The 15,610-nt window shown below is 33.5% G+C and overlaps 2 protein-coding genes across 3 annotated transcripts; both read left to right on the top strand.

Annotated features, from left to right (window-relative positions):
* The first annotated feature begins 1,450 nt into the window (after positions 1-1,450).
* Positions 1,451-3,007, top strand: LOC133698473 (urease accessory protein F). Its single transcript, XM_062121412.1, has 2 exons — positions 1,451-1,589; positions 1,978-3,007. Exon 2 carries the CDS (start codon positions 2,029-2,031, stop codon positions 2,758-2,760), a length of 732 nt encoding a protein of 243 aa, XP_061977396.1. The 5' UTR covers positions 1,451-1,589; positions 1,978-2,028; the 3' UTR covers positions 2,761-3,007.
* Positions 3,008-5,099: 2,092 nt separating this feature from the next.
* LOC133699164 (transcription factor GAMYB-like) lies at positions 5,100-10,570 on the top strand. 2 transcript variants are annotated; one of them, XM_062122324.1, is made up of 4 exons: positions 5,100-5,767; positions 6,772-7,147; positions 9,023-10,019; positions 10,091-10,570. In XM_062122324.1, the coding sequence occupies exons 1-4, from the start codon at positions 5,748-5,750 to the stop codon at positions 10,285-10,287; spliced, it is 1,590 nt and encodes a 529-aa protein (XP_061978308.1). In that variant the 5' UTR covers positions 5,100-5,747; the 3' UTR covers positions 10,288-10,570. The 2 variants fall into 2 exon arrangements, with proteins under 2 accessions (XP_061978308.1, XP_061978315.1); XM_062122331.1 differs by lacking the exon at positions 5,100-5,767 and adding an exon at positions 5,836-6,188.
* Positions 10,571-15,610: the final 5,040 nt, after the last annotated feature.

Here is a 15,610-nt window from a genome sequence, read left to right as displayed (position 1 = left end):
ATAGTTCTTGTCGAATGAATTTTGTACGTAATGGAATTGTAGATGGTTTAATGGCATAATAAAAAATATTTTATATAAAGTATTATTTATTTCATGAAGTAATAGTAATAGTTAAATCTACAATATTTAAATTAAAAATCATCAATTTTAATATATATTTTTTAAAATTATTTTATAACTTTAATTTCAAAAGCATTTTTAACCAAACACATTAAATTACTTTTTATTCAACCTCAATTTCAACCACAGTTTTAACCAAACACCTATTTTTTCAAACCAACTTCAATTAAAAGTATTTTTTATAAAACAACTTTTTTTAAACCACAACCACAACAGTTACAGCAATACCAAACACACTAGGAATAACAAACTTTACATCTACTATCCTATTACGGGAGAGCACGTAGAGATTCCAGGGCCAGAAGTAGAGCAAGGGCAGGTTGCTTTGACACAGCCAGGCGGGTTTTACTATAGCTCACAAAGTCATCAGTGCACGATTCTAATAAATAGACCATGGGGAATTGATATCCCTGGTCAGATCTTCACTGGAAGCAATACTTGGAGAAAGATTGATATCCCGGGACGCCGTTATTGTGATAAATGGATACAAACCGTTTTCGTAAATGGAGCTCTACATTGGGTTACAGTCGATAATAAGCATAACAGAGATAATCAATACATATGCTCTTTTGATATGGAGAATGAACAAACACGGAGTACTGCACCTCCTGGTCAGATAGACATGAAGACTGCATCCTTAGTGTTGTTGGGGGATTTTTTGTGTCAATATGATGCTGGATTCCCTGCGTTTGACATATGGTTGATGAAAGAGCATGGGGTCAAGGAGTACATGGAAGATGGAAGTATTTTGCTGTCACATGGAAGCATATCGACGCTGACGAGAAAGTATTCAAAGAGGTTGAGTTCATATGACCCAAAGACGGAAGAAATAAAGAGCACTATATCAGATTGGAGACAGGCGAGATTTTTCCTTATACTCCATGCCTTGTTCCCTTAGAAGATGCTTTGATTGGAGGGTGCCGCAAGGTTCTTAGAGCAAGGAAAGGGGGGAGGTGCTCACCAATTAACTTTCTTTAATTCTAATTCTATGTATTAGCGTTCTTGGCATTTTAGTGATACAAGTTTCAATAAGCTTCTCAATTCTTTGTTTGTCTCCTGCCCAATTATTGCCTCCTTGGTATAAGGTGCTTAAAATTTTGTGAAGTGTGCATGAGTATGTATGCATTTTGGATTAGATCTTCGATTGTTAGGTTCTTGAATCAAATTGTATGGCTGGACTAAATCTGAAAACTATTCTAGCATGTGTGACGACGCCTTCGAAGTTAAGCAACTAGCCTGTGGCCACAAGATTTCTAAAATTGAAGTACTAAATTAACAAAATGCGTATAATCAAGGGATTTGTATTTGTTACAAGCCTCATTGAAACTTTTTTATATTTAAGGGCATGATTGATTCTAGTTTTGGAACCAAATTGAAAGAAAGGTGGGTAAATTGAAACTAACACTTGAAATAAGGAGTCAACGTCGAATTTTCACGCAGCAAGGTCGTGGTTACAGAAAACAAGACAGGCAAGTCTCTCCTCGTTTCATGAAGTCCCTGCTGACCTCCATAGAATCTGTAGTTCTCCATACAGATTGCGTATCTGGGTTTTTTTTTTTTTACTTTTCCTTTTTAATATCTTTTTGTTTGGTTTGCATCTTTTTCTGATTTGAATTTTTGTTATCTTCTCTGAGTATTATTCCTGAAACTGCAAAGAATTTGACGTTCTATAATTGATTTGATGTACTGGGTTGATGACAGATGTTGATAATTTTATTGTTAGGATATGCAAAATGGACATAAAGATTAGCTGGGTTAATTATAGATTTTGGAAACTCTTGCATCCCCAGAGATTATATTCTGATAAAATAATTTGTTCATTATGTTGGTTTGTGCTGTTGATTCTTGTTTTGATAGTTAATCTGCTAAGTATTTGCCTGCGGCCAAGCTGGTTTTTCAATTTTTCCAATGGAAGGCAAGAAGGAAATAGATGGAGCAAAAGAGAAACCTGCTTCTACGAGTTTTTCTTTGCATTGGAGCCAGTGGCAACTGATCGATTCGATTCTTCCTACTGGTGGGTTTGCTCATTCGTTTGGTATTGAGGCAGCTATTCAAGCACGTGTGATTTTGAATCCAGAAGACTTCCAAACTTATGTAATTCATGTTTTGGAGAACACGGGAAGCTTGCTTCTTCCTTATGTGTACTCCGCAGCAATGTGTCCGGATTTGGATAATTGGCGGAAACTTGATAGAATGCTTGATGCTACTTTAACTAATGAAGTAAGTCGAAAGGCGTCTGTTTCACAAGGATCGGCGCTAATGAGAGTGGCTGCGGCTGTGTTTACAGAAATCCCATCTCTTAAAATTATGAGAGAGATGTCTCTTGGTTCTGGGATTGTTGCTTTTCACCATGCTCCTGTCTTTGGGATTGTTTGTGGGCTTCTGGGCATGGATAGTGAAACTTCTCAGAGGGCTTACATGTTTATCACATTGAGAGATGCTTTTTCAGCTGCAACAAGGCTGAATTTGGTGGGACCTCTTGGTGCTGCTGTATTGCAGCATCAGGTGTCTATTGCTGCAGAAACTATGCTAAAAAGGTGGATGAACCGTGAGGTTGAGGATGCATGTCAGACAGCTCCTTTGCTTGATACTTTACAGGGATGCCATGGCTATTTATTTTCAAGATTATTCTGCTCTTAATGTCCTATGTAAATGTACAATACCCACACAAAATGAAATTCTGATTCGATTGTGCCTTTTCTCATGCTATGAGGCTTTAGCAACCAGTCAATGTCAGGAGGATAGGCAATGGTGGTTGAGTCTTTATAACAAAGTGTAACTGTCAGGGTACAAACAAATTACTGCAGAATCATCTTGTGCTGCAAACATGCTCCTCCATGGTTAGTTTATTAATTAAAAAACTGAGAAGAAGTTTCTGATACTAAAACATTTGAGAAACTGCCTTGCTGTTTTCATTACATTCCACTCCACTACGCAGCATATATTGTTAACATGTAGAAAATTAAAAACTATCATACAGCTTTTGAGACTTACCTACTGAGTAGACAGAACATGCGTTCTTTAATTTATTTCTCAACCCTGCCTTGTGCTGAGGTTTGCTTTGTTCAATTATTATCTCCAGTTAGTGCGTCAGGGAGAAGAATACCTTTGGATAATTTTTCACTTGCACATTCATAATTCAATGATAAAGCTTGTTATTGTTCATATTAGGTGGTAATGTTGCTCGTGGGCATGGCTGAATTTTCAGATGTTAAAAAAACGTTCTGCTATATATCTGATGTGTGTGTGTGTGTGTGTGTGTGTGTGTGTGTGTGTGTGTGAATGTTGTCGTTGATCTTTTAATTCTATCTTCCTCCTAATGAGCTTCTTTTCCTCTGTGAATGTGGATGGCATTGGCAGCACACTCATTTTCATATTAAGAATCGCAATCGACTGGTCACCTATTGTGAACTGGTGAAGAACAGTGTAGCTTTCTGGTGTGTGGTATCCATTGCTCAAATACTGCCTTGCTCCACGCTCCTTACAGGGAATTAGAGCACAGCTCGCAGTGCTTTCATTCTATTACAGTGTCCTAGTTAGTGCTTTCATGCTGTCTCTCAGGCTGCTGACCGTGGACCTCGTTGTTTTTGCAAGGTCCATTTTGGAAAAGCTTTATGCCCCAAGGTAGTGTTGATTATTACTGTTATCAATCAAGTGAGTGCAACTATATATTCTTAATCTGACCGAACAATTTGCAGACCATACCTATGATTGAAAAACTGTTGTTTCATCTTCCATTTCCCTTCCCCACTTGCCTTCTATACTATAATAAAACAAATTCCAGGAGACAGATTGCTTGGCTCTGCAACCTGCTTGGAGTTTCGTCTCCATTTACTGGTGACGACGGTGTCACTTTGAAATATTCGTGATTTGGGCAATGGTAAAAATAAATAGTCCAACAGCTGCAGCTCCAATGGATTCCCTGAAACCCTACACCAGTCAGATGGTGGGCGGCTCTCGGTGAAGCTCTTTGGCGGGCTGCTGTTGTGGATTTTGTGCTTGGCACTACTCTTTGAGCGAAGCCCTTCCTCCTCCTTCTTTCTACATTTTCTGTAGTATTATCATTTTTTGAGAAGACCATTTCCATTTTCTTGATTTTAGGCGCCAGTGCTTATTTATAAAGGTTGTTGATTTAGGAAATAGTCATGAACTAGTGCAAATTATGCATGAGAGTCCAACATAAAAAATTAAAGTAATTTGACTAATTAAACGAGTTTTTCTCTGTAGTTGAGCAAAAAAACAGAAGCTATCACGAGTCTCTTGATATCAGAACTTTGAAGATCACTGGTGTATGTTCTTGCAACTTGTAGAGAACACCATCATCATCTGGAAAATAATTTCCAGAGCCTACCTTGTAATGTGCTGCTTGTAGATCACACTTGTCATTTGTAACTTGCTTCCCAAAAGAAAGAGTCCATGTAATTTAGTTTGCTTTTCCTTGAAAATCATGAAATTTGATGATGGAAGATTTTGAACCGTTGAATTGGTTATGGTCCTTGAGGAAATGGAATAAAATCAGCTTTTGTCCCAAACGCTTTTTGAAGTACAAAGAGAATGGTAAAAACCAACCAGAGGGCTCGAAAGAGGCAGTTGAGACAAGTACTTGCCGCCCATGTCACCCTTTGCTTCCCTCGGCGCATAGCTTCCTTGTGGCCACAGCCCGGGGGTGCTAAGAATCCAATTAGCACAGTTTGAGTTTGTGTTGAATTATGCCTGACTTTTCCATGTTATTTGAGAGAGAAGTGATTTTGGATACACCTAATATATTTTTTTTTTGGAAAAATATACATTTAAATTTTAAAATATTTTTTATTTAAAAATATATTAAAATAATATATATTTTGGAAAAATTCTGAGCAACTTGCTCGTCCTTTTAACATTAATAATTTTTATTTTTGTGAAAATCATGCTTCCATACTTATCAAAAATAGTGAAAGATGAAATCCTTCTTATCCCCCTCCCTCCCTCTCCCTCCCTCTCCCTCTCCCTCTCCCGCTCTCGATAATGTAGTTTAATTATTCTTCTGAAATGGGAAGAAAAATGGAGTCCCATTTGTAATACCACTATTTATTCATGTAACCTTAGGGCATGTTTCTACTATACTTAGAAGACTTGGGGCCATCAATGAGAGATGAAATGTTTATTAATATCAAAAGCTAGCAAAATTAATAAACTCATCATCATGATTGATGATTTTTGATAATTAATAGACGTAAGGATCAAGTGGGGCCATGATTAAATTCAATTCCTCACCCTTTCATACCCTTATAAGACCTTATGAACAAAAATGCAAGCTCTCTCTCCCCCTTAAGGAACATGGAAGTACACACCATGGAGAAAAGGGAAAGCTGAAATTTTTATTTTTTGTTTTTTAAAAAAAGAAGAAGAGGAGATATTTAGCTTTTTGGCTGTTGATATCTCCTTTTGAATCTCTCCTACATTTACTCATTTTTTGCCATCTAATATTTTTAATTAACTTGGGTTTCTTTTTCCTGCTAATTTTTTTTTTTTTTGCTTTTAATGGCCCCTTTTTTTCTCTATTTTTAAACCCATTTTTCCTACTCCGCTCAGCAAGCAAGAAAGAAACAAAAACCCTCTTCTGTGCTCAGACTCTACACTTGGTTTGGATGTGTGGTAGAGTTTTATGGTATGTATTTTGCTTTAATGGATCTGAGTATTGCGTGCCTTCATGTTTTGTTTTTTTTTTTCTTACTGTTTTAATTGCTTGTTTCTGTAAGTATGCAGCTTTGAATTTCAGTGTGTTGAGCTTGATTGTGTTCGGTTCTTTTCAGCTATCATTTCTGTAAATGTAAAGAAAAACTGTGAATCCATCACTTTGTTATAGTTTCAATACTTAGTCGAACTCTTTTGAGTTTTAATACTTGAAGGATTTTTATATTTTCAGTTTTTGATGTGGGTTTTGTTTCTTCATTGTTTCATTCAAGTTTTTGGAGGTGGTTGGAAGTTGTGATGTTAGATTCAGTGGGATTATAGAGGGATTAGTTGAGTTGATGAGTTTCTGATCTTGGAATTTGTCAACCTTAACCTGACTTCAACAATTTGTGCAGGTAAAAGTAATCTTTTAAGTTTACTCTCTCTTTTTTTCAATCTGTTTGTGGTAATAATATGGATAGCAATTAAATTATAGCAAAGAAAGGTAGGAAGTAGTCTGGACAACCGAGAGCATTGTGCTTTAATTGACTTTAATTTTCTATAAATCGAATATAGAAATTTTCTGGAAATTGAATATAGCAAAGGGTTGGTCAAATGTATTAGCCAAAGAGTTGGCCAAATGTATTAATTTTACGCACGATTCGTGTAGAGAATCTTCGCAAAGTTGTCGTATTAGAGCAGCAATAATATCTCATAGACTCAGTATTAAAAGCGTTTTGATTTTGACTTTGTAATCTGTAAGGAGTTGCTTGGATTACTTGTATTGCTGGATTGTGTGGCTGGATTGCGTGGATAAGTAAATGTTTAGCGGTTCACATTATTGTTTGGACTTCACCTTTGGTTTTGTCGTCTTCTTTGCGTCCAAAAACGGCAATTTATTCTCCCCTCTTTGATTCGCTCTTTATGTTTACTTACCTTTTCTGATTTGAAATGAACTGTTTTGAGCTTTATTTAAGCTGTCTTATTTCATCTATTCAGGCATATTCATGAGATGAGCAGCATGATGAATGGGACCGAGGATAATAAGAGGTCCAAGGGTCGTCAAGATTCACCTGCAGCTGATGAAGTTAATGGTGGGGGAATGGTGGGTGGGATTACTCCTTTGAAGAAAGGCCCATGGACCTCTGCAGAAGATGCCATTTTGATAGACTATGTCAAGAAGCATGGAGAAGGGAATTGGAATTCTGTCCAGAAGCACTCAGGGCTCTTCCGATGTGGAAAAAGCTGCCGTCTGCGATGGGCGAATCATCTACGACCAGATCTGAAGAAGGGTTCATTCACTCCAGAGGAAGAGAACCGCATCATTGAACTCCATGCTAATATGGGAAACAAATGGGCTCGAATGGCTGCAGAGGTTGGTAACCTTGTTCCTGATTTAAAGGTTTTTCAAATAAATGTGTTATTGCTTTGATCTTTTTAAATTATGTTGTGGGGATGGTATCGATCCTTCTAACTTTGTTCATGGAACACAACAATAATCAGATGTTGGATTTTTTTAGATATGCACTGTATAGAAAATCCACTAATCAAGTGGCATGGATATGGCAATGGTTGGAACAGATATACTTACAAACATGCGTATATATACAAAGATTTGTTCAGTCAGACATAACACCTGCACACTTCTTATTAAATTCCCAATGTAATGTGCAGATAAATATTCAAGCGTTTATTTTGAATCTAGCTAATTGCATACATGATTTGATAGAAGACATTGTCTGTCTTTTCTTCCCCATGTGTGTTTGCATACATGTGCAGTGTGTGCGCATACACAATGTAGTATGGGAAAAAGAAATTGGGAGGAGAGGAGAAATAGGGAGTAGCGGAGAAAAAAAGGTGTAGAATATCAGAAAATAACACGAGGGCTATGAAAACTTGATAGAAATTCTTCATTTATTATCAATTAAAAAACGGCTCCCTCAAAAGAGTGATAACTTATGGTTTGTAGGCATCAATAAACCCTTCACAGTCCTTCAGAAAAATAAGTAGCATAAAAAAAGAACAAATTTTATTAATGTAAAATAATAGCTAGGAAATGGCAGAAAATTAATTCATCTAGTACGATAGGAAATAGAATTAAATACTGAAAAAGAAACAAAATAAAAAAAATCAAATTCTTAATTAATCTTCAATTATTCTGACGTTTTTGGAATGAGATAAGAATGTAAACCAGCAAAAAAAAGAGAGGATATATAAGCATAGTGTTTGAACACAATCTTATAGTCAGACATATATCTGCATAATCTTTTTGTTGTCTCAGATATCTTAGTTACAACATCAAAAGATTTCCTTTTTCCAGTTTAATGCATTTTTCATTAGGCTAAATGAGTCACTCTAATTAGTTTTGGAGATATTTGCAGAGTTTGTAGCTTGTCAAGAATCAACACCAAGTCCAAAAAAAATTAGTGATAAAGAAATGGATATCAACTTCACTGGTTTTATGTTTTTCCTGAGCGGCTTCCATTTTCAGAAATATTGCTGGTTTTTCACCTTATATATTAATCTTAAAAATCATGTTTCAATCTTAGGGATTCATATTTTGTATTTAAAAGTAACTATTGTTTCAAAAAAATTTTCCGGGAAGAGGTATTCAAGAAGCTGTTTGTGGAATACATGTTCTGTGAGGCTTAGCATAAGCTTCAAAAGAACCAAACCTCTATGTACGCTCCACATCATATTACATACATGGAAGTTTCCTGCTACATGATTAACTACAATATGGTCTTCTTGTATATATGTTAAAGTGGTTATCCATTTGCTTCAACTAACTTCATCTTTTAGGACATTATTTTCTTTTGAAACAGGTATAACAGAACCTTGTTTTTCTTTCTGCCTTCATAATTACCCCCAGGCTCAGTTTGATTTTTGGGGAAAAGTATCATCTTTTATGTGTTATGACTGAACCTGCGAATTTGATTATCTCTCTGTTTTTGTGAAGTAACCGTGTCCACACAGAATTACAATTTGGTAATTGAATATATTCTGAAGCTTTTGTTTCTTATAATATTGGCCACTCACAAGACATTGTGTGGTAGGCTGGTAGCATATTTCATAATATGTTAAGCAAATTCCTATACATGGACAGCATTTAGGCAACCATGGGAGACATGAAACAAGTTTGTTCCCTGATAATTTTTTTAATACAAACAAACAAAACCTCAAGTTCCCAGCTTTGTTTTCTGTATCATGCTTCCATTTTTTTGTGTTTATGATTTCCTTCCCCTTGCAGTTGCCTGGAAGGACAGATAACGAGATAAAGAACTACTGGAATACAAGAACAAAGAGACTGCAACGTGCTGGCTTACCACTTTACCCCCCTGAAGTTTGTCTGCGAGCATATAAGATTAATAAAGATGGTCAAAATATGGGCAAATTGCAAACAGGGGACGCACATGATCCTGATATGATGCTGACTGACCATTTTAAGATTCCGGAAGTGGAATTCAAAACTCTGGCGCTCAATCCAGGTGTCCTGTCTTATTCAACGGGTCTTTTCGATGCTTCTGCAAGCAGCATGCTGAAACAAGGTGTAGGTTCATCCTATGGTCAGGGCCTTGTGTTCCCAACAATTCATCCTGCCAAACGCTTTAGAGAGTCACAGACCATATTCACTGGTCTTGATGGTAGTGTCAGTGGTGGAATACCAGAGTTCGATCAATTTACAGATTATCATCGCGGAAAGATTACAGGGAACTTTGGGTTATCTTCCCCATATGGTTGTGATTTGAGCAACTATGACCAGTCATCATGCGGTGTTCTTCCTGGCAGTCATGCCATTTTAAATGGCAATTCTTCTTCTTCATCTTCTTCTGAGCCCATATATAGGGCCACGAAGTTAGAGCTCCCTTCACTCCAATATTCAGAAACTCAACAAGATAGCTGGGGAACACCTGCTTCCCCACTGCCTTCACTTGAGTCTGTTGATACTTTTATTCAGTCTCCTCCAACCACGGAGACAAAGTCAGATGGTCTGTCACCAAGAAGTAGTGGTCTCTTGGAGGCAGTACTCTATGAATCACGAACTCTGAAATACTCAAAGAAATGTCCAGGCTACCAAACTTCAGATGCTTTTGTCCCAATTGGTTGTGGAGTGCATAGTTCACCTTTGAATGCCTGTGCAGCAGAATGGGAACTACATGCTGATCTTAACTCTCCTTCAGGTCATTCTGCTTCCTCATTGTTTAGCGAGTGCACCCCGATCAGTGGAAGCTCTTCGGATGAACAAGGTGAGAATATTTAAGATTACATGAACTTGTTGGGAATCCCATTTTTACTAATGAACTTGTGATTCTTGTAGCATATAATGTCAAGCCTGAACCAATCGATCAGGTTTTGCCATATGTTGAAGCGAGAGAAGTTCTCAATCAGACAGACTGTAACAGGCCAGATGTTTTGCTTGGCTCAACCTGGTTTGCGCCCAGCAATAAATACCATAATGACCAATTCTTTCAGACTGATGATGTAGCGGCACTTCTTGGTGGAGATCAACCGTGAACATTGAGCACTAGCAAGTGCTCCATGAGTTGCAACTGCGACTGGGGAAAGGATAGTGGCCTTGTCGGCTTTGACATCATTGAAATTTGATACTCCAGTAACCTTTATGATCCTTTTGTTATCATTCCTCAAAGGCTCCCTAAGATTTTGTGACTTTCTTGGTGCCTCTGGATAATTACCTTCTGTTGTGCTCATCTTAGGTGACTGACTAGACATGAAACGTTGTCCTGCCAATGCCATTGCAATGTTATTCAAGTGTGGGTTTTGTTGTTGTTGTTCCAAATGACTACTCTTTCTTTGTTTCTTCCTCATAACGATATATACTGCACAGCCATCGAACATTTAGAATACTACTGGTAGAAAACGAAGCCATGCAATCAAGCTCAGGTCTAATGCCAAGAGATGCCAACTATTTTCGCTGGTGGCAATTGGCCAAATAAACACTTCGTCATCTCCCCACTAAACAGTTACTCTGCCTCGTGCTTCTATGTGAGTTAAAACACTATATCAAAATAGAAAAATAAAATATCTAAAATTTAAAGATTATAGAGGCTAATAGTATGTGCTTGTGTATGCAGATTATTATCAATATCATTTTGCATATTTATCATATCAAGAATTAAATATATCAAGTGTATTTATAATAATAAAAAAATATCACTTTAAATCAAGTAATTTTAATTGATAAAAGTTAGACCAGTTCTTTAAGATTGGGAATAATAATAAAATTATTTTTGAATAATAATAAGGAAAAAAAAAGAATAAACTTAAACTAAGGTATTGGACAAAGTTTTTCCTTAAAAAGACATCAAGTTTATCCAAAGAGTTTATTAATATAGATAGAATGTAATACACATACTTTTTTTTTACCTGCGTTATGCAGTGGACTAGATTTTTTCTAAACATTAAAAAGATTATAAAAATATTAGGAAGTAAATATTTGATATATGTTGCCCAAAATACTTTTCAAATACTTAATTGTTGACATGTTAGACAAAATATTTTTCTAAAAAAACAATGAGATGTCGGATTGACTTGGATTAACTATGGTTAACCTGTGAAACTTGTTATATAGGATAAGAGATAGTAATAAAGCCGTGGAACCCATAACGAAACAAATTAGAAAACTTAATTATAATGAACCAATTATTAAAGGTTAAAAGAAAATTAAAATATAAAATAAAAAAAATAAAAAAAAGTGAATATAGTAAACCTATATCAGTGGTCAGTACAATAATGTGGGCTAAGGCAATTTTTTCCGAACGCAAGAAGAAAAATGTTAAAGTGAAACTAGGATAATATTCCAAAATAATATAAAAGAAGCAAAATATAAGTTTGGTTAATTTGATAGTGAAAAAAGACAGCCCTAGTTTAACAGCATGAAAAATAAAGAAAACCTGAGTGAATCTTCTAAATTTAAATTTAAGTTAATATTTCAAAATTATAACTTGTAAAATCTCATACTCGGGCTTAATCGAGAAAGACAATTCCAAACCAATTTAATATTGAGGGATAAAATTGCAAAATGTTTTTTTATCACAATCCATGAAATCTCATACTTGGGCTTAATCAAGGTCAATCTTCATCCAATTTCATGTTAAAAGATAAAATTAATCGAAAAAACTTGTCAATGTATAAAACTAGCAATTAAAAGAATGATGATTAAATATGATAGAAAAAACAATTGAAGGAGGATGAAATCGCAAAAAGAAATCAATTTTATAAATCACCTAAAAAATAACAATTAAAAAAATAAGAACCAAATTTAAGAGATGAAAAAAGTTAAAGAAGCACAAAATTAAAAATAATTTTCAAATTGAAATAATCTTTTCAAATTTAAAAATTACAAGAGAAAAGAGACTAAATATGAAAGGGAAAGAAATTGAAGGGTTGATGTGATTTCTTCAAGAGATAGTGTGTATATTAAGGTGAATGAAAGAAAAAGAAAGGGAGAAAAGCAAATTTGTGTCAAATCAGAATGAACCACCATACACTCATCATTTAAGAAGGAAGAGGATGTTGAGACGAATCAAATAATACAGTGGAAACACGATTACGGCCACCAAAATCAATCACACACGCTGCCTAAAGGGGGCGAAGCGTATGATGTGTACCAACAACTTTTTTCTTTTTTATTTTATTTGTAAAAATTACTAAAATACCCCTAAGACTAAATAATTAAAAAAAACCATCATGAAATTACTTCCAAGCCCCTAAAGTCAAGGTTAAAAAAATTTAAATGGTAAAAGAAATGAAGTTATTACACCGTTAATTTAAAAAATGAAATTTCTATAAAGCCTCTAAACCTGAGGTTCTGAATAATTTTATTGTTGTTAAAAAATAAAAAAAATAATGTTACTCTAAAACAAATAAAAAATAACAAATTAACTTCATAAAATTATCATTTTACTCTTCAAGATCATCTGATTTTTCATTCAAAATAATTTTACTATTAAAATCCATAGAAATTTAAAGTATATATATAGAATGTTTATTCCTTTCCCGTGGTTTAGATTCATACCTACTCTCCAATACTACAATGGTGACATCATCATCGAATAGAAGAACTTGAATCCATCTGCACCCACAACACCTAATTATTATTTGTAACTCTCAAGCAAAATTACCAAAAAAATCAACAATCACCATTATAAATTTTCTTTCCAATTAATTATTATACTTAAAGTCCTAATTAAGAAATTAAACACCTAACATCATTCCAAATTCTTAATTTTCAACTCAAATGTTTTAACACTTTTTAATAAACAATTAATTAACATTAACAAAAAAAAACTAAAGGAAAAGGGGTTTTTATTGTGCCTCTCCTCACATAATATTATTCACTATAATAGTATTTTCTTTCTTCCTTTGTTATTTTTTCTTTTATAATCTATGTTTGTTTTTTAATTTCAATTTAATCATTTAACATTAGATTTATTGGAATTGAACTTCATAATTTTATTTAATAATTTTATTCAATTTATTTTTTATGATATTATCTCATACTCATGACCAAGATAATAGATTTAACAGGTTAACTTGGTTGACTCGAGTTTTTTTTAATTGATTTTTTTTTAATTTTATTCTTCAACATTAGGTTGATTGGAGATTAGGTTTCATGATTTGTTTCAATCCACTTTCTATAAGGTTATCCTCATTTCATGGCTCGAATCAAGTTTTGCGAGTTAACCCGGTTAACTTAAGTCATTTCTTTTTCTTTTTTAATCAATTTTTTTTAATTTTATCTTTCAACACTGAGTTGATTGAGAATTGAGTTTCATAATTTGTTTTAATTTGTTTTCTATTGGGTTATCTTGGTCTTATGATCTAGATTACGAGTTTGACAAGTTAACTCAAGTTGACTCTGGTTATATTTTTGGATCTTTTTTTTAATTGATTTTTCTTCAGTTTCATCCTTCAACATTGAGTTTATTGAAAATTGAGTTTCATAATTTCTTTTGATTTTCTTTCTATAGAGTTATCATGATCTCATGACTTGGTATGTGGATTGACAAGTTAACTTAAGTTGATTCAAATCGATTCAATATATTAACATATCAATGTTTATAATTAAAAAAATTTCATATTAAATATTTATTTTAACTCAAATTATATTTTTATTAGTCATCTAGGTTGTTTTTGAATCCGTCAAGGTGATCAAGTCACATTAAATCAATTCTCATAAGGTTTAATATTTTTTCGTATTAGAAAAGAAAATGCTTAGATATTTTTTTTACATTAAAAACATAATCTAAGATCAATAGCGCATAATTAATACGAGCCAATGATCTAATAAAACTTATAATTTCTCATAAAAAACAAAACACCCATAATATAAAAAATTGCATATATGAATATATATAGAGAAAAATAAAAACAAAATTATCTAAATTCTCCATCAATTCAATCTCAAATATAAACATCAATAACAAACAAAATTCAACTACAATTAGAGGAGAAAGAGAGAAATATAATTTTGTAGCAAAAATTAAAGGGAGGCTTGGTTGGTTGTGAAATAATACGAATAGCTGCCTGGATCGAGGTGGCTGTCAATGCTAGAAAAGTTGATGGAGGCTGTGGAGAAATGGGATTTGACGCGAGGTGAAGCTAGGCAGCAATGGAGGCTTAGGTTTCTTAATTTCCCTTATATATCTATTTTATATATTAGGAGACATTAACTAAACACAACGAAATTTGTTCATGTTCGAACTCGCTGTATTTGTGACTGATGTTGGATTGCAAACAGATATTTCTGTGACTGCACAAATATAGGTTTTTTTTTTTATATTTTCTGTAGGCTATGACTAGATTTCGTAGAACAAGTTTGAAGTTGTCCTTGGTATTCCATTTTTTAATGATTTTTTTTTTCTCTCACAAAAACACCTTCATCAACATTTATTCAAACACCATGAACTTTAATGAAAATAAAAGCTGTATCCTTCTCTCTCTTTGTTGTCTTGGGTGTGTGGTAGTTTTTTTTTTTTTTTTTCTAGATGAGAAAAACAAGATATTTGAACACCTTTTAATTAGGTTTCGATTTAGATTTTTTTCTTGAAACTTCAAATAATGAAATATGTTTTCTGATTTTACATTGAAAAATACTGAAAATTAATGGAATAAATTAATGGGTTGAAAATTAAAGATAAAAAACGGGAAAGATTTTTTCTTGAAACGGGTTTTTCTGTTTTCCTATTCGGTATAAACACAAATTAAGGTTACTTTAAATTAAAATAGGAAATTAATTATTCTAAACAAAGTATGGAGATTTATAAATTATTATTATAAAAAAAAATTAGAAAAGTTATGAGTTGTTAAGTTCCCAAACCAAAAAATTATGGCCCATTTTAATTTTATTTTCGGATACTTAACATCACATCCTATATCCTCGGATGGATGGATAGGGATGGTGGTTTAGCAAAATTTATCTCTCTGTGAATATTTCATCAAAGAACAAATCCTAGAATATTTTATATATAATGATTTTACTTCAATTTATTGTTTGTAATTTATTTTATAATTTTTTACTTTATATGTCATAGTTGTAAAACTCAACTCATGTAAGATTTGAATTACAAGCCAGCTAAGATGATCAAAATATATTTTTTAAAAAATTAAAATGATATCAATTTAATATTTTAAAAAAAATTAACAAGTTGAGATTTAAGTTATTATTAATCAACCAAGTATTTTTTTTTATTTTTTTTTTAACTCAAATTAATTCAGGTACTGGATTAATCAAGTTCTAATCAATTTACAATACCGAATCGAGTTTTACAACTATACCATGTTCTATGCATGCATATCAATAACAAAAGTGTAGTAA

The sequence above is a fragment of the Populus nigra genome, chromosome 1 (assembly GCF_951802175.1).
Source record: "Populus nigra chromosome 1, ddPopNigr1.1, whole genome shotgun sequence".
NCBI lineage: Eukaryota > Viridiplantae > Streptophyta > Magnoliopsida > Malpighiales > Salicaceae > Populus > Populus nigra.
This window is presented reverse-complemented; position numbering and strand designations above follow the sequence as displayed.

Excerpts from the sequence above, each read along its gene's own strand:
- LOC133698473 (XM_062121412.1), top strand. The coding sequence starts at position 2,029 with ATGGAAGGCAAGAAGGAAATAGATGGAGCAAAAGAGAAACCTGCTTCT.
- LOC133699164 (XM_062122324.1), top strand. The coding sequence starts at position 5,748 with ATGTGTGGTAGAGTTTTATG. Across the intron at positions 5,768-6,771 it reads ATGTGTGGTAGAGTTTTATG|GCATATTCATGAGATGAGCA; the intron begins GTATGTATTTTG and ends TCATCTATTCAG. Across the intron at positions 7,148-9,022 it reads GGGCTCGAATGGCTGCAGAG|TTGCCTGGAAGGACAGATAA; the intron begins GTTGGTAACCTT and ends TTCCCCTTGCAG.